A 20,947-nucleotide genomic window follows, 5' to 3' on the forward strand; every position below is an offset into this window, starting at 1 on the left:
CAAGACAATACTTTCTACTACACAGTCAGTGCTAGTCAAGAGAGTTCAGAAATCACACAGAAGTACTTAAAATAAATCAGTAGTACAGTTCTGACATCACAGAAAAACACTTAGTCTAATCTTTATAATTCCTGGCTACTTCTAGGAGAAAACACAGTTCTAACATACTACTTACATAAAGAGAGCATAAGGCAGTGCTGTGAGTTGGATATCAGGACAAAAATGCTTAATAATCTCTGGTTCTCACTGTTTAAATTGAAACTGCAGTTCTGCTAAAACATTACATCATCTTTTACACTTTTCTTGTGTTCCCAGGCTGACAAACTGCATTTACATTCTTTTACACTTAGAGCAATAAAGGACATTCCACATGTAAATTCTGGTCATTAACTTTAACCTTAAAACAATAGGCAAGAATCCTTCATCTAGCCGGACTGGAGCCGACTTGTAAACATGAAAGGCAGTGATGAAATAATTTTAATTTCAAAGGACCAGCAAGAAATGCTTGACTTGGCTTTCTTTACAGCAGATGGCAATGTTGCCACATTGTTTTAAGTTCAACATTTCACAGTATTTACAAATGATAGAATTATCTGCACATTTCTATCTGGCTAGGCTGGCAGCCTTCACCCATCTCTACCAGTCTTCACACACCCCCCTCCCGAAGAACTCAAGCTAGTTTTTTAAGTGACCCTTGAGAAACACCGCTTGAGTGGGTTAGGTCTGAGTATACCTACCCCATTCCCTGTCTTGAGAGCCCATCTGCACTGGCATTGCTACTCCCACTGCGGTGCTGCACTGACATATCATATGCTTGCAACCCCAGGCTCCATCTTAGCAACTTGGCATTTTGCTGACTGGCTCTGTTTAACCATGTTACAGTTTTGTGATCTGTCATAACAGTGAATTTCCTTCCATACAGATAAGGCTGCAGTGCCCACACTATGGCTAGACATTCCTTTCCTATAGCTGCATAGCATTCCTCCTTGGGTTGGACCCTACGAATGAGATAAACCACTGGGTGCTCTTCTCTCTCTGAAGAAATCTGGCTAAGTACAGCCCCCACCCCATGGCTTGAAGCATCCACCTGCACAACAATTTATTTGCTATAATCTGGACTGGGTAACACAGGGAGTTCTCCCAAAGCTTCTTTAAGCTTCTGGAATGCCTGCTCACATGATGGGATCCACACTACCTTATCTGGCCTGTTCTTCCTTGTCAGGTCTTTGAGGGGAGCAGCCTTGGTACAATAACAGGGGATGAACTTTCTGTAGTACCCTGCTGTCCCTAAAAATGCCCTCACCTGCTTTTTGGTAACAGGTGCAGGCCATGCCTGAACAGCTTCCACTTTGGCAGGTTCTGGACTTATCTTACTACTCCCCACTCTATGTCCTAGGTAGGAGACCTCTGCCATACCCACCTGACATTTGCTCGGATTAATGGTCAACCCTGCCCTCTGTAGTCTGCCTGGCATGCTGAATGGTTGTGGATATCAATATCATCTAGGTAAGCAAGGGCAAACCCTCCTGCTCCTGCTAGGATACAATCTACCAGCCTCTGGAAAGTCGCTGGAGCATTCTTCATCCCAAAGGGCATCTTGGTAAACTCATACAAGCCAAAAGGAGTCACAAAGGCTGACTTTTCTCTAGCACTGGGAGTCAAGGGCACCTGACAGTAACCCTTGGTAAGATCAATGGTTGTAAGATACTTAGCCCCACCCAGCTGCTCTATCTGCCTCATCTGTTCTAGGCATGGGGTAAGCATCTGACTCTGTGTGACTATTTAATTTCCTGTAGTCCACACAGAACCTGGTGCTGCCATCCTTCTTTGGCAACAGCACTACTGGGGAAGACCAGGGACTGTTGGACTATTGAATCACCCCTAGATCCAACATCTCCTGTACCTCCTCTCTCAGAGTCTGTCTGACTCTCTCAAGCACCCTATAAGGGGCCTGCCTAATAGGCCTTTGGGGTCCTGTATCCACCTGGTGCTGCACCAGATGGGTGCACCCTCATTTCCCAGTGAACATGTCCCCAAATTCCTGCAACACTGCTCGGATTTCTTGAACCTGGGTAGGAGATAGTTGCTGGGACATTGCTACCCCTTCCACTGAGTTGTCAGCCCGAGCCTCACTGAGGAGATCAGCCCCAGATCTTCCTCAGACTCCTCCTGCAATCCACTGCAAATGCTCAGCACAAGGGCCTCCCTTTCATGGTAAGGTTTCATCATGTTAACATGGTACAATGTGTGCCCCTACCGTCTGCCTAGCAGTTCCACCATGTAGTTAACATCACTTACATTTCTTACCACCTTGTAGGGCCCCTCCCAAGCTGCTTGTTGTGTCTGACAGGACTGAGAACCATTACCTGCTGCCCCACAGCATACTCTCTAGCTTGAGCATTCCTGTCATACCACACCTTTTTCTGTTGGGCTTCTGCCAGGTTCTTGTAGGCCAAGCCCATGAGTTCCCTGAGCCTCGTCCTGAGGTTTAGAACGTATGCCACCACAGACTCCTTGTGAGACTCGCACTCACCTTCCCACTCTTCTCAAATTAAATCTAGAGGTCCCCTCACCCTATACCCATACAGCAACTCAAAGGGTGAAAAACCTGTGGATTCCTGGGGAACCTCTCTGTAAGCAAACAGATGGGGCAAATATTTGTCCCACTCCCTCTTAAACTGATCTGCAGATGCCCGTAGCATGGACTTGATTGTAGAGTTTAACCTCTCAACAAGACCATTAGCCTGGGGATGGTAGGGGGTGGTCTTCATGTGCTTCACCCCACAGGACTTCCACAGACAAGCCAGCAGGTCTGACATGAAATTGGCACCTTGGTCAGTCAGCATTTCTTTTGGGAAACCTACCCTGCTGAAAATCTCTAACAAAGCATTTGCCACCTTCTCTGCATCAATGGAGGACAAAGCCACTGTCTCAGGGTATCATGTAGTATAATCCACTACCACTAGGATATACTTTTTCCCTGTGGAACTTGGGGTAGAGGACCCACAATATCCATAGCTACCTTCTGAAATGGCTCCTCAATCACAGGCAAAGGCGTTAAAGGAGCTCTCACCTTGTCTCCTGCCTTGCCTACCTTTTGGCATTGCTCACAGGTCCTGCAGTACCCTGTTACATCTCTGGAAATTCCAGGCTAATAGAAGTTCTGCAGAATATGCCTCTTTGTACGTTTTATGCCCATATGACCTGCAAAGGGAATATCATGGGCTATGGCTACAAGTGCCAAACGGTAGGCTCTAGGCACTACCAACTGCTGTACTCTCTCACCTTCTAGCCCTCCCTCAGGGGTCCACTCTCTGTATAGTAACCCTTTGTCCCAGTATACCGATTCCCCCTTCCCTTGAGAATCAGGTGCCTCCCTAGCTACCTGCCTCAGGTCTTGCAATGTAGGGTCTGAGAGCTGAGCCTGTCTCAACTCTCTCCTTGTAACCCTTCCCAGCTCCCCTTCCACAGGAAGTCTGGCATCCTCTGACAGTGGCGCATCACTATCAGCCTGGGTACTACTATTCACCTCTAACTTTGCAGTCACTCTGTCCAAGGGACCATCAGTACCCCCAAGCAGCTGTGGCTCACCTTCAGGCTCACTGCTACAGATTAGCTCCCTCCCTGACGTAACCACCTCACCAGTCCTGGCTGCAAGTATGTAGTCTATCTGGGTCTCCCCCAGGCTACCAGACCCACATGCTTGTCTCCTAGCCTGACTGCGTGTAACTGCAAAAGCACATGGTACTGCCTCATCCAAATCCTTCCCTCTCAGGACATCTGCAGGATGGTCATTTAGTACCCCTGTTGTCGCAAGACAACCTACTATTGGCATTTTGCCTTTCCCACTTACTGGCTCCCTCACCTTTGGTTCCCCACCTTGCCTCTGTGGACATCTGTATGCCACATGGCCCCACTGATTGCTTTCAAAACATTGACCCCTAGCTCCTGGAAGTGTACCTGGACTAGTGGCTTCCCCTGCTACTGGCAGATTCTGTTGTGGCAGTCTGTGCTGCCCACCATGGGTTCCTTTAAACCCATGAGCAGTACTGGGGGTCCTCTTCCTGTGCAGGGCTGCCTTGCTTGCCAGGTATAGGTCTCCCTTCTTCCCCAACTCATCTGAAGTAGCACAATGTTTATCAGCTAACCAGATCCTCATGTCCTCAGGCAAAGTGCTAAGGGCTTGTTCCCTAACCAAAAGGTCTGCCAGCCCTTCAAAAGTGGTGACTTGACATCCACTCACCAACCTATGGAAGTAAGTGCTCAATTCAACAACATATTCACATGCACTCATCTGCCTTGCGTCTATGCTCACAAAACTTTTTCCTATACGTTTCAGGTGTTAGCTTAAACAGTTCTAAAAGACATTTCTTTACAGCAGTATAATCAAAACATGATACGTCAGACATTTTAGCTAATGCAGTTGCAGCTTTACCATGGAGTAAGGGGGTCAGGAACTGCACCCAGAGCCCTTGGTCAACTTCATATTGTTTACATACCCTCTCAAACATATGAATGAAACTATCAAACATACATACATACAAATGTTTCAAGCACGGCATTAATGCCCTTCTAGCTTGCCAATATACCAGTACACTTGTTCCCATAATAAATGTCCAGGCTGTTCTTAAAAATATCTAAACTAGTACTTGCTTTAATGTAATTTGGTAGTCTGTTTCAAGCATCAGCTACTCTGTCAGAGAACCAATTAGTACACTTCTCATTCCTATAGAATCTTCTACATAGTTTATGTGATGATTCTTTAGTACTTTTTGATAACCCCAAACATTCCCAGAGATAGTTGTCCCTAAATGTCCCATATACCTGAATAAGATCTCATCTTAAATATATGTAAGAGACACTGTACAAGTACAGATATTTTAGTCTTTCATAATAACTTAGATTTTCACATCCATGGATGCCCTTGGTATATTTCCACTGTACTCTTTCCAGTTTATTAATGCTGGTTTTCTTGTAGGGTTTCCATATTGTTATTCCATACTCAAAGTTTGAGTCTAATGTAACTAACAAACAATGACTTCATTATGTTTGATTTCCTAGACTTTATAAATCTTTTTATACAACCTATAGTTCTATAACTACCATTAGCCAATTGGTTGATATGATTAGAAAAACTCATAGTTGAATCTACCCATATACCCAGGTCCTTAAATGAGTCTACAGTTTCAATCACTGTGTGCTGTACTTAATATTCACCTTTCAGTTTATGTCTCCCAAATCTCATATGCTTAGTTTTTGATGCATTTATCAACATATTATTCTCCTGTGCCCAAATGGTCAATTTAGTCAAATTATTTTGCAGACATGCCTTAGCTGTAACACTTGTAATCAGTTTACCCAATTTCATGTCGTCAGCATATAGACTGCAGAACACCTCAGATGAAAAATGTTTTCTCTGTACAATTGTCATCCTGTTTATGATTACTGTTGAATTGTCAGAAATTATCTGTAAAATTGTTGGTTGTATACATGTACAGAATGAATAAATACCTAAAAGAGCTAAAATAGCTACCAACATTTCATTCCAGCTTGTATTTTTTGTTGAGCCTGGGTCAAGTGGGCTGAGCATCACCAAGTGTAGCTGGGCACCTATTGTGGTATCACACACATTTTTTTTAACAAAAAGCATCTTTATTAAATTATCACTTATAACAAAGGAAATCATACATTTATATAAATGAAAACAAACCGTATTGACATAGTCAAGCATTTTACATAACAGACCATATTGACAATTTTAGTTGCAAACATTATACATCACTTATAATCTAACAAATCATTGTCAGTCAAACATTACATAGCTCATTCAAATCCTGCCTTCTTTTAAACTTCATTCCTCCCCTGTATGTATTGCTCCCACAGTTCCCATTTTTCCTATGTAATTTGCTCCTACCCTTTTCTAAACATCCCATTTCTAGTTGTTTCATCTCTGTGGTATCAAATCCATTTTGTCAAAAACCGCAAAAGACAAAATAGGAAATAGAAGGAAAGACCCCCCCCCCCAAGTCTACCTTCCTGTTCCCATTCACGAATACACCACCTGCACAACAGAAGGTATTTTACTAGCACAAAAGGTGCACTTTCATGTTACACAGACTCTGTAGGTAATGCTGACATTTTTTCATAGATAACCCGGCATGTTTAGGCACATCCTCTACTATAAAATTTCAGAACTATGCCCAGAAAAAAAATTACTCACCCACAAAACAAGTCTGACTTTTTCAAAGTGATAGCGTATCTCAAAACCAGCAAATGTATCACTAGTTGGAGATGGTCTAGTAACCTTTGCTTACACTTGGCCTTTATCATTCAATAATTCAAGGAAAAGCAGGTACATATTTTGGTCTGAGAGCTACAGCTGCTGGGAGCAAAACATCGGATTAAAAAACATAGCAGCAGTTGCCAAGGCAAAAACGGAGCATCCACAAATGAACATTCTAGTTATCCACTTGAAATGTGAGGAGGAGAGATGGGAGTAATCCATTAAGGTACTGAAAGCAGCCAGTCAGCAAAAGTGGGGAGAAAGAATTGAACGGTGAACATTTTGAATATCTTTAGTTTAGGATCCTTACTGAGACAGAGGGCATTTTCAAAATAGATATTCGTGTTCCACTGTCGTTTTTGGTAATGAACAGTTGCAAACTGGGTTTTTATGTTCTTCTGTCTTTCTTTAGAAACAGAAAGAACCTTGAGTTTGTTGGTTTGTGTCTTTCGGCTTTTCTCGGTTAGGGGTCGCCACAGCGGAACTCCGGTCCGCTAATGATTGGCAGTTGATTTTTACGTACCGGTTTGCCAGGCCTGATGCACAACCTTCAATGAAGGTACGCCCATTCGCGCATGTCTCCACGCAGAAGACGCTCTAGCTGAGAATCGAACCGGACAGCGTCTTACTGTGAGGCGACAACGCTACCGCAGCACCACACCTTCTAATTCTATGCAACCCCCCCCAAAAAAAAATCATTCAGTACAGTACTTCAGAATTAACTTAAGACAAAGGCTGTGGCATACATTCTGTCTTGTAACCTGCATGCAGAATGCTCTTTAACCAGACTAAAGATAATCTGTTCCCAGATTAATGAAAAAAAGAGCAGCCCTTCATCCCCACCAAATACAGGGTTTTGGGAATGGCAGAAAAAGAAAAGTCAAGTTGAGACAGAGGGTGATGTCCCTGAATCTGATGCACAGAGACACTCCAAGGGTCATGTGAAAAAAAAAAAAGTTGCTGCTGCCACTTGAAAAATGTTATTTTGCTATAGGAAATTACCCCAAATGAAATGCTATAAAGGTGCCTCATTTCCTACAAAACTAAAACATTCCTGAATCACCAGTGGTACCTGCATTATGTAAATAGGAATGCCAATTTTGGAGTTTGATGGACTTCTATAATGTGTCATGTGGTCTTAATGATTTGCTAGTTGCATAAATGACAGGCTTCAGATCATTAAAATGGGATCATGTTATTTCCAACCTTCTCTCAATTAAAGTTGGGTTCCCACAAGGTTTTATCCTCACGTTACTAGTCTATACCATTTTTGTGGATTATATAGCCAAGAACTGTGGAACTGTCAAACTATATAAACATGCAGAGGATTAATTCTGTTCCATACAACCTATCCAGATAATACTTAACTTCCGATTTAGTTTTGATATCCATCAGAATAGCTTGATAAATCTGGACTTGCTCTAAACACAACTAAAACTAAAATCAATTACCATATTTTAGCACCAAAGTTAATCCATGGTTTCTGTCCTTAAAGCAACGGCTGCAGACAACACTGCATTGGAAGTTGTCCTTATTACAAACTATTGGTACATACACAAGAGCTTGCAGTTCTCATGCTCTTCTACAGCGTCACTCAAAATTTAATGAATGTGTCAGGACAGTCTCTCAGGTAATAAACGACACGACCTGTTTTATAAAGCAAAACAATTTCTCACTAACTTGAAAATTTCAGCTACCAAATCTCTTATATGCTTCTTGTATTACACACCAGAAAGCTAAGCATCAGATTGTCAGATGGAATTAAGCTACTTCAGGTATTCAACCAGTCAATGCTGATGTCCTACTATGTTTTATTCACAGGCTCCTATTCTACTATTTGTGTGATTAATATAGCCAAAAATTGTGGTCCTATCAAGCTAAACCATTTTGCTATTTTCATTCTATTCCTCAGCTCTTGTCTCTCAAAGAAAGCCATAGCAAAGTTACCAAGTAAAGTTACCAAGTTTGCTAATGGCCATACAACACAACAGTCTACATCTGTGAAATCCCTTAGCTGATTTGAGTTCTTTAAGTATTGAAACATGCTATAAGAAATGACAGCTCATTCTGTTATCGCCATAAGAAATGGCCTACAAGTAGTTACTTCAGTGAGTGATATTTACCATATTAACTGCATTCAGCAGATAAGCTCCTCACTATAATTCGACCTGCATTGAACTATACCATGTTTCCTGTTATAGATGCAAAGCTTTGGAACAGCCAGTTACGAGATGTCATATTCCGTTTAAATTTCTCTCTTGGAAAGTCCTCTAAACACAACTTTCTCAAACTCATCCTGTGACTGAAAACCAAGGAGACACCTACAGTACACATAGTCACCTGATATTACATATTTGTTATCTTATTTTCTCTTGCCATTTTCATGACTCCTACAAACTTCTGAATTCTGTTCTTTTAATACCATCCATGATTACTTAACAGCTTTGTTGTAGAGTTTTTAATTCTGTAAAGCTACTTATGTTGAGTTTTTTTAACTTTGTTGTTTAAGCTGAATCTATGCTTTTATTGTTCAATTGTTGTATCTGTATTTTCTGAATAATGAAGATTGCATTCTTGTATATACATTTCTCGATCTGCACTACATTTTTTATCTTCTGTTACATTTTTTTCCTCAGACCTGCCAAGCAATGAGTTATGCTAACAGCTAACAAATAATGCTGTGCTTCCTTTTTTTTCTCCTTCCTGAATAAATTATGCTAGGAATGGTCTGAAAAGGGCCTCCTGATTAGTGGGAAGGATCCTGATCAGAATAAGACTGTCAGTAGAACTAAGCTCCCCCCCCCCACCACCACCACTAAAGAAACTCCAAAGGACATCAAGGAGAATGGCAACACTGTAAAAAAAGGTTTATGCACACTTTGATTAAGTCATTTAGCCCTGAGCAGTAGGAGGCAGATTAATCTCTTGCTTTCTAAAGGCTTTTAAGCCAGAAAAAAACTTGATTCCCGAGAGGTTTTCTCCCAAATACACTACTAAGGAACAGATGTCATATATTTCGTAATATCTGAAAAATGGGGGGTTACAAAATATGCAAGAATATAAAAGTTATCCATCAGAGGATGTTCTACGCACTGGTGTTAGTATCAATGGTCTGTTTTGTGACACTGAATTTATACTATAAATTTATTAAAGAAAACTGATATTTTACCTGATAAAATGTATTAGTGTTATTGTCAAACAAAGAGTTAGAGTTCTGTAAGAGTGCAAGCAGGGCTTGCCTTTGTTCAACTTGTGCCCTAGGCAAAAGGTCTCCACAGTGCCCCCCAACATCACCCAGTGCCCCTATCCTGGTCTACCTACACCATCCAGATTACTGAAAAAGCACCCCTACTAGAGCAGTGCCCTAGACGGACACCTAGTTGGCCTATGACTAAGGCCGGCTATGAGTACAAGACAGACACGGGTTCCTATTACATGATCGAATGCTCATTTGTCGAACCCAAATGCACAAAACTACAGAATATCGAAGGAATGGATCAGCAAAATCTTTCCCAGGGAAAAAAATTTGCTGGGCCATTCTCCAGACCTTGCTGTTTTCTTCACTGTGGTGCAATCTCGGAGTTGGTATATTTAAGGTGGGGGATGTGGGAGGGGGGGGCAAAGCCCACCACTTTATGTTGCCTGTACATTTTTTTTTTTTTGGATCAGCGAATTTTCTCCCGGGGAAAAAATTTTGCTGGTCCAATTCTTCGACATTTTGTGGTTTTGTGCATTTGGGTTCGATAATAGATTGTTCACTATTTCTAGCGTTCGATCATTTAATATGAACCCGACAAACACTATATATTAGTGAATGAATTGTCTGTTCAAGAACTTTTCAATGATGTATGACAGAGTGGAAACCCATTAATGATTGCATTAGTGCACAGGTTAATGCAAATCAAATTATGGACATCATATTTCACATTTCAACACAACAATATTAATCTACAAAACTATACACATTAGATGGCAATTATGAGTGCCTTAATGTTGTACATAAGATGGCAACATAGTTTCACATGCAGACACACAGGTTTTAAAATATTAATGCCAATATGAACTTGTACGCCACACAGCTTTTGCACTATTAAGTCCATTATGAACCTGTAGCTAATAATTATAACTACATTACAAAACAAGAATTTATACCTCTGGAAACCTTTGTATTACCCACCATGTTATAATGTCATTTTTAATGAACAACCATGGCTTGCATTGGTCACCCTGACATGACTGCATTATGCAGTATTTCTTTATCATTAGTGAACCCTTGGAATATATGTCATATTTTTCATAATATTTTTAAAGAAACTCCTTAATAACTGCAGCCCTGTACATTTCATGCCATTTAACAAGCCAACATTTACATGACCGTAGGTCCATCATGTGCAACCTACTATTTTGAGTTGTTAGGCTCAATATTGAAATATTGCAGACTATGGAGTGCCATGATTACACTCTGAAATTTGAAGAAATATAAAGTTAAGGACATCCCTAGAGCAAGACCTAATCTTTACATCACTTAGGTTTGCTTAAAAATGTTTTAAGGGAGCCTATGCTCTGTTAAGATCAGGTTTCGCACTAAGGACAAAAAAGGACATTGCAGGTTGGCAAAGAACAGAGTCAGAATGTAAAACAGCTTTTAAAAGCTATTAAATGCTTTGCTCTGTCATACTTATAAACCAAAACTATGGAAGAACAGAATATCTAACAACATTTAAAGCCATTAGTTAAACAAAGGGGCACTTACTGCTGTCAAACAGAGAGAAGGCAGAAACAAAGTGTTTTACCAGCTTTCAAAGGCTTTGAACGACGATAAAACATTTCACGCGCCTATACTTTTTTCTGTAATTGGTTGTACAAGGAGCAAATAAATCACCATGCATTTCAAAAAATTATGATTGGGGCTCTGATTAAAACCAGCTGTGTGTGTCATCAGTATAGATGCTTATAATGTCACTTCTCAAGCATCACTCTCAAGGCAATTTTCTTGGCACCTATGTCTCAAACAAGTAGTAAGCTCCTAGATCTGAGCATAGTCCTGTAATATTATTATTAATATAGTGTACTGCAAACAAACAGTTAAGTCTTATGCCTGTGTTTGTCTTACCCAAGTGTACCCTAGTATTATTTTAATTCTAATACCTTATCTGTTTGTATAGACCTTGCATGGCATAACATTTATCACACTCCATTTTTATTAAAGTAAATATGTAAAATTTTTCCTATTTTTTCATAACCTTTTGTAAACACTTAACTCAAGCTCTGTACATCCCACAGTGATGTTTTCATTGAGAGTGCCTAACATATCCTGTCAGCATAGAGATACCACCTTGCTTCCTAACCAGTCACCTACTCTTCATGAGATATTATAGCGTCAATATTACTATAATGCGCGTCAGACTGCACACCAATTGTTACCCAGCAATATTCGATGGTAGCCTTCACAATGTCTGAATACACCATCAGTTCAGTTAAACACGTAAGGTTTGTTCTGAAGAACATAGCAGATCAACAGAAATGTACAAATTCTACACTTGATTTTAGCCAAAAGGCCGAGAAGTGGCCTTCTCGAGCAAATGTGACTCTAGCTTGAAAATGCAAGTTATTATGGGACATTTACACTCTTAGAATGACTATGCCATAAATAGTCAAAGTGGCAAGTATAACAGTGTTTGTATATGTTGTTGACATATCACATAATCAGCTTTATTCACCTTATCACATTTCCCCATCAAAAGAATTTTTTTTTTTTTTAAGATTACAAAACAGAGAGGTGCACAATCTAAGAACCATGCAAACACTCTGGACAAACACACCAAATACATATAGTTTATACATATGTGATTACTTATGGAACTGTTGAAAATTCATTAACAGCAAGACCTCATTTAATTGTCTTGAAGACTTTATCATAACTTTGAATACAATTCAGTATTCGGACTTCCTGATTATTCAGATACTGTTAGATGTGGAAGCATACACAAAATTACAACCTGTGGAAGAAAAACTTTTGAGACAGGCTATTATAACAAGCATTAGTATTTTTAAAGTTACTATACAAAACAAAATCAATAGGATCAGAAACAATCACACACTTTTGCTGGGTGACCAGCACACAATCTGTCATTACAGGCAGTCAAACTTGATCTTCCACCCTAAGGTAGCTCTTTTGTTGGTACAAGAACAGCTTTATTGGATATTGATCTGGTTATTCTCAGTTGAGACTTGCTCAACTGTTTTTCTAGAACACTGCATTCAGGTTAACACTAATTAGGAACCAACTGGATAGGTTTTCTGTTTGAACTAGGGCACCATTTTTTGTTTGTGCTATGAAGGATCCGTGTTCATCAGTTTTCTGCAGTGCAACAACAGGTGTTACATTACACTTTTTTTTCCTCTGTGTCTTACTCTAACATTAAATGGACAGTTTGGACTGGCTGAAGGATCTGTATTGGGTATGCAGAATACTATACTACTGGTCAAAAAACATTTTGTACAAATCTTTGGCTTTTTGGTAATTTTGTTTGACTGTATTGTACATAACTTTAGGCCCAAGTTGGGCATGTCAGTTCATATTTGTCTTCCAAGTGTTAACTGTGAACGGCTTATTCTTGCAGCACTTTTTGGGATAGCTCAATATACCATAAGAGCTCTGTGAGAATCTGTTTGCCTCAATATTTTTTAACTGTTTCTACTGCTCTTTGAGTTTTACTATTTAGTTTTGGATAGTGAGAACCTGGTATATTATGGGTGAATCAATAAACAGTAACAAAGTGTTGGAATCAGTTGGCACACAATGTTCACCATTGCCTGTAACCAGTTCAATAGGTAGACCATACTTTGAGAAAATCACCTTGAACCTATTCTTGAATTTTTGGCAAGTCATGTTTGCTACAGAGATTATATTTCTATGTCACAGAAGTATCAGCCCACAACTGTGAAGTAGCAGCTAACATTTGCAGACCATGTGATAAGGGTGATGGCATAAGTGTCACTTTTCTCAGACACAGTTTATGCATAATGCAAAAATGAAACTGACACTAGATTTAGAAAGTCTTGGTTGATGTTTGGCAGTTACTAAATAAGGACCCAGTAGGGATCTGGAATACAGTACAGTGTTGCAGCGGTTAGCACTGTTGGCTTACAGCAAAAGGTTCTCTGGTTCGATTCTTGGCAGGGTTGCCTTCTGAGTGGAGTCTGCATGTCCTCCAGGTGCTACGGGTTTTCTCAAACATTCCAAAGACATGCAGTAGGTGGACTGGACACACTAAACTGGCCCTAGGTATGATTGTGTGTGTGTGTGCATGTGTGTGCGTGTGCATGTATGTGTGTGCGCGAGTGTGTGGTGCTCCCTTTAAGGAGGGTTGGGCCTCAGGCTAGCAACTTGACCCCATAAAACCCATACTTGTTACGACAAAAACGAGTGCTGAAAAGCGCTCGTTACTGATGTGCTGTATTCACGGGAGCAAATTCATGATCCAGGGAACTGGAATGTGATAGTTCTGATGCAGTAGCATCCAGAAGCGGGCCTAGATAGGCAGAAAACAAATTTTGTTCCCTGTGTTCTCCTGGGATGTGCAAATGATATTCGAATGTGACATCAACAATCCTACACATGCACACAGATGTCTGCCATGTCTCCTGAAACTATATTTTTGGTATTAGTGCACAGATCCCTGACCATCAGGCAGCAGTATGATACTGCTTAGCAAACCTCTCTCCCAGGCTAGGTACTTGATGACTCAAGTCTATCACTACACATGAGTGGGCTGACCACGTAGCTTCCTTTCAGAATTGAAGGACCATTAGATCTAACATTTTCACCCAGCATTTAGCTAGGTAGGCAATGTCGCTGGTAATCTGGAGAACATACAGACAGTGAAATATGTCTTCCTCATGGCTCTAGCTTTCAGGAATCCTTGCTCAAGGGACTATCTGATAATGCTGTGTACACTTATTACCATATGCAGCCATTGTCTCCACTCATGTTGCTACTGGAAAGCTTTAAAAAAATTGACAGCAAACATTCTTGGTTAGCTCAGTGGAACTTACTGGTATCTCAACTGAAGATTGCCAGGTCTCCTTCATTAAACTAAGTTTATGTAAACAGAAATAAAGGAAAAAACCACAGAAAGGGATACAGAGGAAGAATATTCTGCCTGATGCTTTGTCAACAATGGAGCAGTGGTGCTCTTTAAGAGACCTGTTTTGTACATATCCTTTAAAACAGGGTATTCTGGAGGACATAGCATGCCCCCCTTTAACCAAAACAAAACTTATAAAATGAGGATTTCTGAAACAGAGAGAGTACATTTTTGTTCTGAATCCTTCAAGAAGTTACCTTCCTTTGTAGACGCCATGGAAAGCTCCACTGGTGTGCTGTCCATTCTAGAAAATGTTGGAGATTCATTAAGTTCTAAAAATGATCATCTCCGCAGGAAATTAAAACAGTTTTTAAAGATGGCTCTAAACTTTCCTTAGTGGAAAGACAAAAGCTCAGGATGATGCCAAAGTAGGTACCCCACTCTTACGTGAAATCAAAAAAATGTTACATTTTCATTGAGATTTCCAATGAAGTGAACAAAGTTTTGTCAATGAATATTTCTTATCTGGCTAACCACGTTATATTTCTTCAGCTAGGAGTAGAAGACGCAGGTGCTCCCATTTTCAATCAAATTAATGTTTTAGGGAAGCCTCCAACATGAGAGGAACTGAAACAATTCTACAGGGCATAACACACAATCCTTAAGGAAGACAGCTGCTCCCACTCAGGAGATTCTACTTACAAGTCAGTGACAGTACTGACGTTGTGTAAAACGTGCATTTAACAAAAAAATATAATGGAAGAAAACCTACAGACTCCTCTGTTCACTGGCGAGTTGCCTATTGTAAGGTTATCAGGAAATAAGTGCGGGATTCTGACCTACTTTTCTCCTGGAACTTGTGGGCTTTTCTTTTTTGGTGACCTTATAGGTGTTTAGGATCTCTTATTTGCCTCTGAGCCTGAGGATCTAGATGTCTCTTTAAGGTGCTCCTGCTCTTCTAGACATAACAGTAAATTATTAACTAACCAAAATGCAAGTATCTGAGTGGTGGACTGTTCAAGACAGTACACATAAATGGATTACATATTATGAGTTTCCATCGTTTGGCCTCAAGAACAGTTGAAGAAAAGTGCCACAGACTTGCTGAAAAATGCCTGTTCTGAGAAAGTTTACTACAAAACTTTTATCAACAGAAAACCATTCAACTATAACCAGAATAATACAACCTCTGAAGAACGATAGAAGCCAACTAGTATATTAAGTTCTTAGGTATGTGTGGTAGGAAAAAAAAAAGTAAAGGAATAAATCTCTATCACTTTATGAATGAACCTTTATTTACTGATGTAAGTGAAGGATGGCAAAGATGGACAGACCTACACAAGTAATCAACACCTCAGGGCAGAAAGTATGCAACTGAGGATTACCCTGCTGATTGCTAATGTTTCAAAGAAGACAACATGTGCATACTTCATTACAGGAAGATCTTCTCTACTAGAAGACATGACTATTAACTTAAATGGTATAACTTGCATTTGGCTGCTTTTAGCAGGTAGCCTTCCAGTTGAGAGCAGCAATAACATACTCCTTTTGGTGCAAATATCTAAATTCTAACATCAGGGACTGCTACAATTGTGTGTCTTCTTCTAGCTGAAGTAAGAGAAAATTCTTAACTAATGTGTATGCTGGTGTGTGTGTGTGTGTGTGTGTGTGTGTGTGTGTGTGTGTGTGTGTGTGTGTATGTGGGGGGGGGGGCTACTAGAATGGTGTGGCTAAGCCGGATCACCTTCCTTTAATGGAGAGAAGTTGGGTCATTTACCTAGGCACACTGACTGTGCTATGATACACATCAGTGGCAACTGGGAATTATATGGAGGTGCTGTTCACTAGGGAAGCAGGGCCATTTGATTATATACAGAGGTGTGTACATATACTGGAACAGCCCATTGCATGCCAACGTCTTGGATACATAGCCATGTACAGAAGATATTGTGACAGAAGGAAACACTCCAGTTCCCCACTTGGATGATAACACATCTCCTAACAAGCTTGGCCCAACCTCCTAAGGAACAAATAGGTCATGGATCTCTCACTCACGGAGAAATGAGTGGACCAAATGTGTTGTGGGGCTCTCACTCCAAGAGAAAAAAGGAGGCCAAGTGAGTGGCAAGAGGGAGGCCTGATGGTCAGAAAGAGAATTGGGGCATCAATAAGGCCATCTGGGATTTGAGAATCAATTTAATTCTTAAACGTGGCAGCATGAACTGTTACTGTAGTATAGGTTTAAAACACAGCACATTTTTATGAGCTGCAGGAATGCAGACATTCTGCTAATCGTTTTTATAGACTATAGGTACTATAATTCTATAGTATGACAAATTTATTAAAAATTACTGTTTTTATTTCTTGGGTACTTACATGGTTAGGAATATCCAGGTTGCTACTAGGAAACCTGACACAGTTTCGGCACATTTTATTTACCAAGTCTTCACGGATAATTATTATTTCTTGTGTACAATATTGAATCCTAAATTTAAAAGAAACGATACAGAAGTCAAAAACGATCTGCAATATACATGTACACATTTCAAAAGGTTTTACACATAACTTGTTGCAATTCTTTATGCACATTTCATGTATTCATATCTGTGTTAGCACCAATTAACATTAAGTATTTCCCATAATAAAAATCAGTACCTGCAGCAATAGCTAAGTCCACTTTTATTGCAGTTTTAGTGATACAATTATGGTCATTCCTTCAATTATACATATCCTGATACAAACTAAATATATACTGTGCTTGTTCCTCCTGAAACAAACATGTAATATCAGACTTGCTGTACTTTTCAAAAGCTCTGGAAGGTTTAATGCATAGGGCAGTTAGTTACTTACCATTTGTTAACTACGAAAATCCCACTGAGCCAAAGGGCTCTTTCAGGGAGATCTCAGAAATATCAAAAAAAAAAAAAATAATCAACTTTTTTTGTAAAAGAAAAACTCAGTTTGGCAGGAGTGTGTTTGCAAATGTCAAAATCTCATATTTGCCTTCTACGTTTGAAAGGACAGCAGATTTTGAACAATACATATACCAGACCATTATTCAGAGGTATGCAGAAATATTCAGCCCTAAAACTCAATGACAGGTACTTACCTGGGGACAGGCCATATCAGAACTAACTGCCTCGACTTTAATCCATTATGCTTTCATGTTTGAGGCCCTTCCAAATATTTTTGGTCTTGCACAGCTCAGCTCAAAGTTCTGCAAGTCAGTCTGCTTTTCCATGCTAGTTTGAGTTATCCAAACAAAAGGGAGAGTGCTGTTTTGGATTCCAGCCAGAACACAATACTTTTGATAACCCAGCAAAAAACACTGATACCACTATCTGCAAAGAACATGCATCATTCAGGGCAGAAATATGAGACAAAGCAATGGATGTCCATTATATGGATATACAAAGATGAAGACACACAAACATGCATGTTATGCGCATTTTGCATGTATACATACACATACATATTTATACATGTGTGTATGTATATAAGTATATAAATACTGGGACTACTGCCTGTTCAAAACATGTTACTTTCACAAAACAGTTGACAGAACAACCAGGTTTTGCTTCAACATGCATTTAATTTTCTGAAAGTCTAATGTCAACAGTAAAACCTGACTATAATGCTTTGTGATTTACCATAAAACGGTCATACAGGGCAAATAAATGTTCAGCAAAATTGTGGGCAGTTAAAATGATTAATTGGCTTTCGTGTCTCAGAGGAAAAGGAGGCTACAGCCCTGCCAGATAGGAACATATACACCTTGACAAGAAATAGCAAAAATACAACGATGGAGGGAAGGGGCAGCTACTGCAGCAGAGATCTCTCTTAGAAAGGAAGACATGACAAAAACTGCCAAGTCTGAGAGTCTGCAGATCAAGTGTCTCCCTAACTTTAGAGCACAACTCAAGCCAACTCCATCAAAAAACTGACTGCAAGTGTTTTTCCAATGGACACATCACCTGACTCCCTCTCCACTTACATCACTTTTACTTTGAACCTCTATTCTCAAATACTGCTTCCCTCTCATAGTTACTACTAAAATTAATTCACATTTATTTTTATACTCTGTTAATAATATTTACATAGTTTCTATTGCCAATGGGATTTTTTACCTTCTTGAATTAATCCATATTTGTAAATTTGTTCTGTTTTATTTTATTTTTTTTTTTTGGAATTTCTTCACCAGAGTTGTGGTGCAAATGATCTATTGTGATCTGGGTACTACCCCGGTAAATTAATTAAGCAAGCAAGCAAATAAATACATAAATAAACAATATATACATGTGTGTGTGTGTGTATATATCATAAATATATCTATATATGACACACACACACACATATACATATATATATATATATATATATATATATATATATTATATAGATACATACACATACACACACACACACACACACACACACACACACACACACACACACACACACACAAGATCTTACCATAACAGTAGACGTCCTTCTCGTCACTGTTTCAGTCTTCTTTACAACAGGAATTTCCTGCCAAGGGCAGCCTGATGTCCAGCCAGTATACAAAAGCCTTTAGGTTGTAATGGGTACACCGTACATCACATGTATGTGCCATCCGCATGGCATAAGGCATAAAGGTGATGTCTGGACCTACCATCCTCAGAACTGAAAAGCCCAGTAGGAACGACAGTCCAAGGATACTAGTAACAAGCACATCCAGAAGGAAAAAAGGACCAGGGGGAGGAGGAAGGGAGTGAATACTGCAACAGTGAAGAGAAGGAGATCTACTGTTATGGTAAGAACTTACACAACTGTACTATGTCCATGTCACTGTTGAGTATTCTTTACAATAAGGAGAGTAAAAATGCTCAGGAAGAAGACTGGGAAGAGGAAGGGGCAAGTACAGCTCTCCAGGAAGTCATGAAGAATGGCCTGCCAAAGCCAGCTTTGACCCATAATATCACATCCAACTTATAGTGCTTGGCAAAGGTATGCACAGAAGTCCAGGTAGCTTCCTCAAGAATAGAATTAGTATCCAAAGCTTTGAAAAAAGCATCAGAAGAAGCAACATCCCTAGTACAATGATCCTTAACAGTAGGATGTCTCTTTCCATGGAAAGAATAACAAAAGGAAATTGCTTTAGATATCCAAGAAGAAATGGTTTGCTTAAAAACAGCCATACCCAAAGACCTAGGATGAAAAGAAATAAAAAGCTGTTCAGATTTACAAAAAGCTTTAGTCTTATCCAAACAATATCCAAGTTGTCTGTGCAAATTCAACGTGTGTAAAGTCTTCTCACTAGCAGACTGCAAATAAGGGAAAAAAAGTAGGAAAATGAATAGACTGATTAAGAGAGAACTCATTAACCACATTGGGCATAAAAGAAGGACTCATACGAAGTGACACCCTGTCCTTATAGAAAACTAAAGGAGGAGGAACAGCCATAATGACTTGCAGCAGAGATACCCTTCTGGCAGAAGTAAGGGCCAAAAGAAGAACAGTCATTCAAGAACAATGTTGCAAGGAAACTGAAGCAATGGGCTCAAAATCAGCCTGGGTCAACTTCTCCAAAACAAAATTAAGATCTCAGGGAGGAGGAACATGCTTCCTGTGAGGCCTAATATTAAGGATGACTTTAAGGAACTGTTTAGCTTCAAATCTAGGAGCTACAGGAGGAGATAAAGGCAGACAATCAGAGACAGCTTATAAGTGGGCCTTAACAGAAGAATAGGTCAAACCAGCATTGAGCAATTCACAAAAATAAGGAAGAACCAAAGGAACATCCACAGTAAGTGGATCCAGGTTGACAGAGAGACACCAAACAGAACATCTCTTCCATTTGGATAAGTAGGATTTCCTGGCCTCCTGCAGGACCCAAAGCATATTCTCAGAAAATGGGTGTCTATGTGGAATCAAAATCCAATCACCCATAGTGTCAGTTGAAGAGTGGATAAGTTGGGATGCTGAAAGATCCCTTGTCTTGTGTGAATAGGTCCAACCTGTGAGGTAGCTTGTGATGATTACCCTTGGCTAAATGCAGAAGAGGGAACCATTGCTGTTTCAGCCAAAAGGGAGTCACCAACAAGACTTTGGGAGTGTCCTGTTGAATTTTGAAAAGGACTTTTGGAATGAGAAGAAGGGGGAGGGCATGTGTAAAGAAACATCCCCTTCCAAGAAAGAGAGAGGGCATCCACCTTCCATACCAGAGGACCTGGGACTCTGGCACAAAAGAGAGAAAGTTGTCGAATAGCTCTACTTGAGGAGTAACCCACCGGTGGACAATGCCCAGAAACACTTCCATGTGAAGCATCCATTTATGGGACTGAGTTAAAGACCTGCTCAGAGTGTCTAACACAAATGTTTGACCTGAAAGAATGTAAACTGCCTGAAGAGTCACTTGATACTGGACAGCAAGATCTCATTCCAGGAGTGCCAACTGGCAAAGAAGGTAAGATCTTGCCTCCCCCCTCCATTTGCTGATGCATCACATCACTGTGGCATTGTCTGCAAATACCTTGAGAGGTCTCAGGAAGAAAAGAGGATGAAAAGCCTGAAGAGCCAGCAGAACAACGCT

At 40.0% G+C, this 20,947-nt stretch overlaps 1 protein-coding gene across 1 annotated transcript in view; it reads right to left on the reverse strand.

The window, feature by feature from the left end:
* POLE2 (DNA polymerase epsilon 2, accessory subunit) overlaps positions 1–20,947 on the reverse strand; it is a gene marked incomplete in the record, with an annotated part of 1,055,700 nt that overhangs the window by 234,021 nt on the left and 800,732 nt on the right. The window contains 1 exon segment of the mRNA XM_044074281.1: positions 16,750–16,858. Coding sequence (XP_043930216.1) covers positions 16,750–16,858 — 109 coding nt within the window.

This window comes from Protopterus annectens, chromosome 6.part0 (genome assembly GCF_019279795.1).
Source record: "Protopterus annectens isolate FY-2018-M chromosome 6.part0, PAN1.0, whole genome shotgun sequence".
NCBI classification, from domain to species: domain Eukaryota; kingdom Metazoa; phylum Chordata; order Ceratodontiformes; family Protopteridae; genus Protopterus; species Protopterus annectens.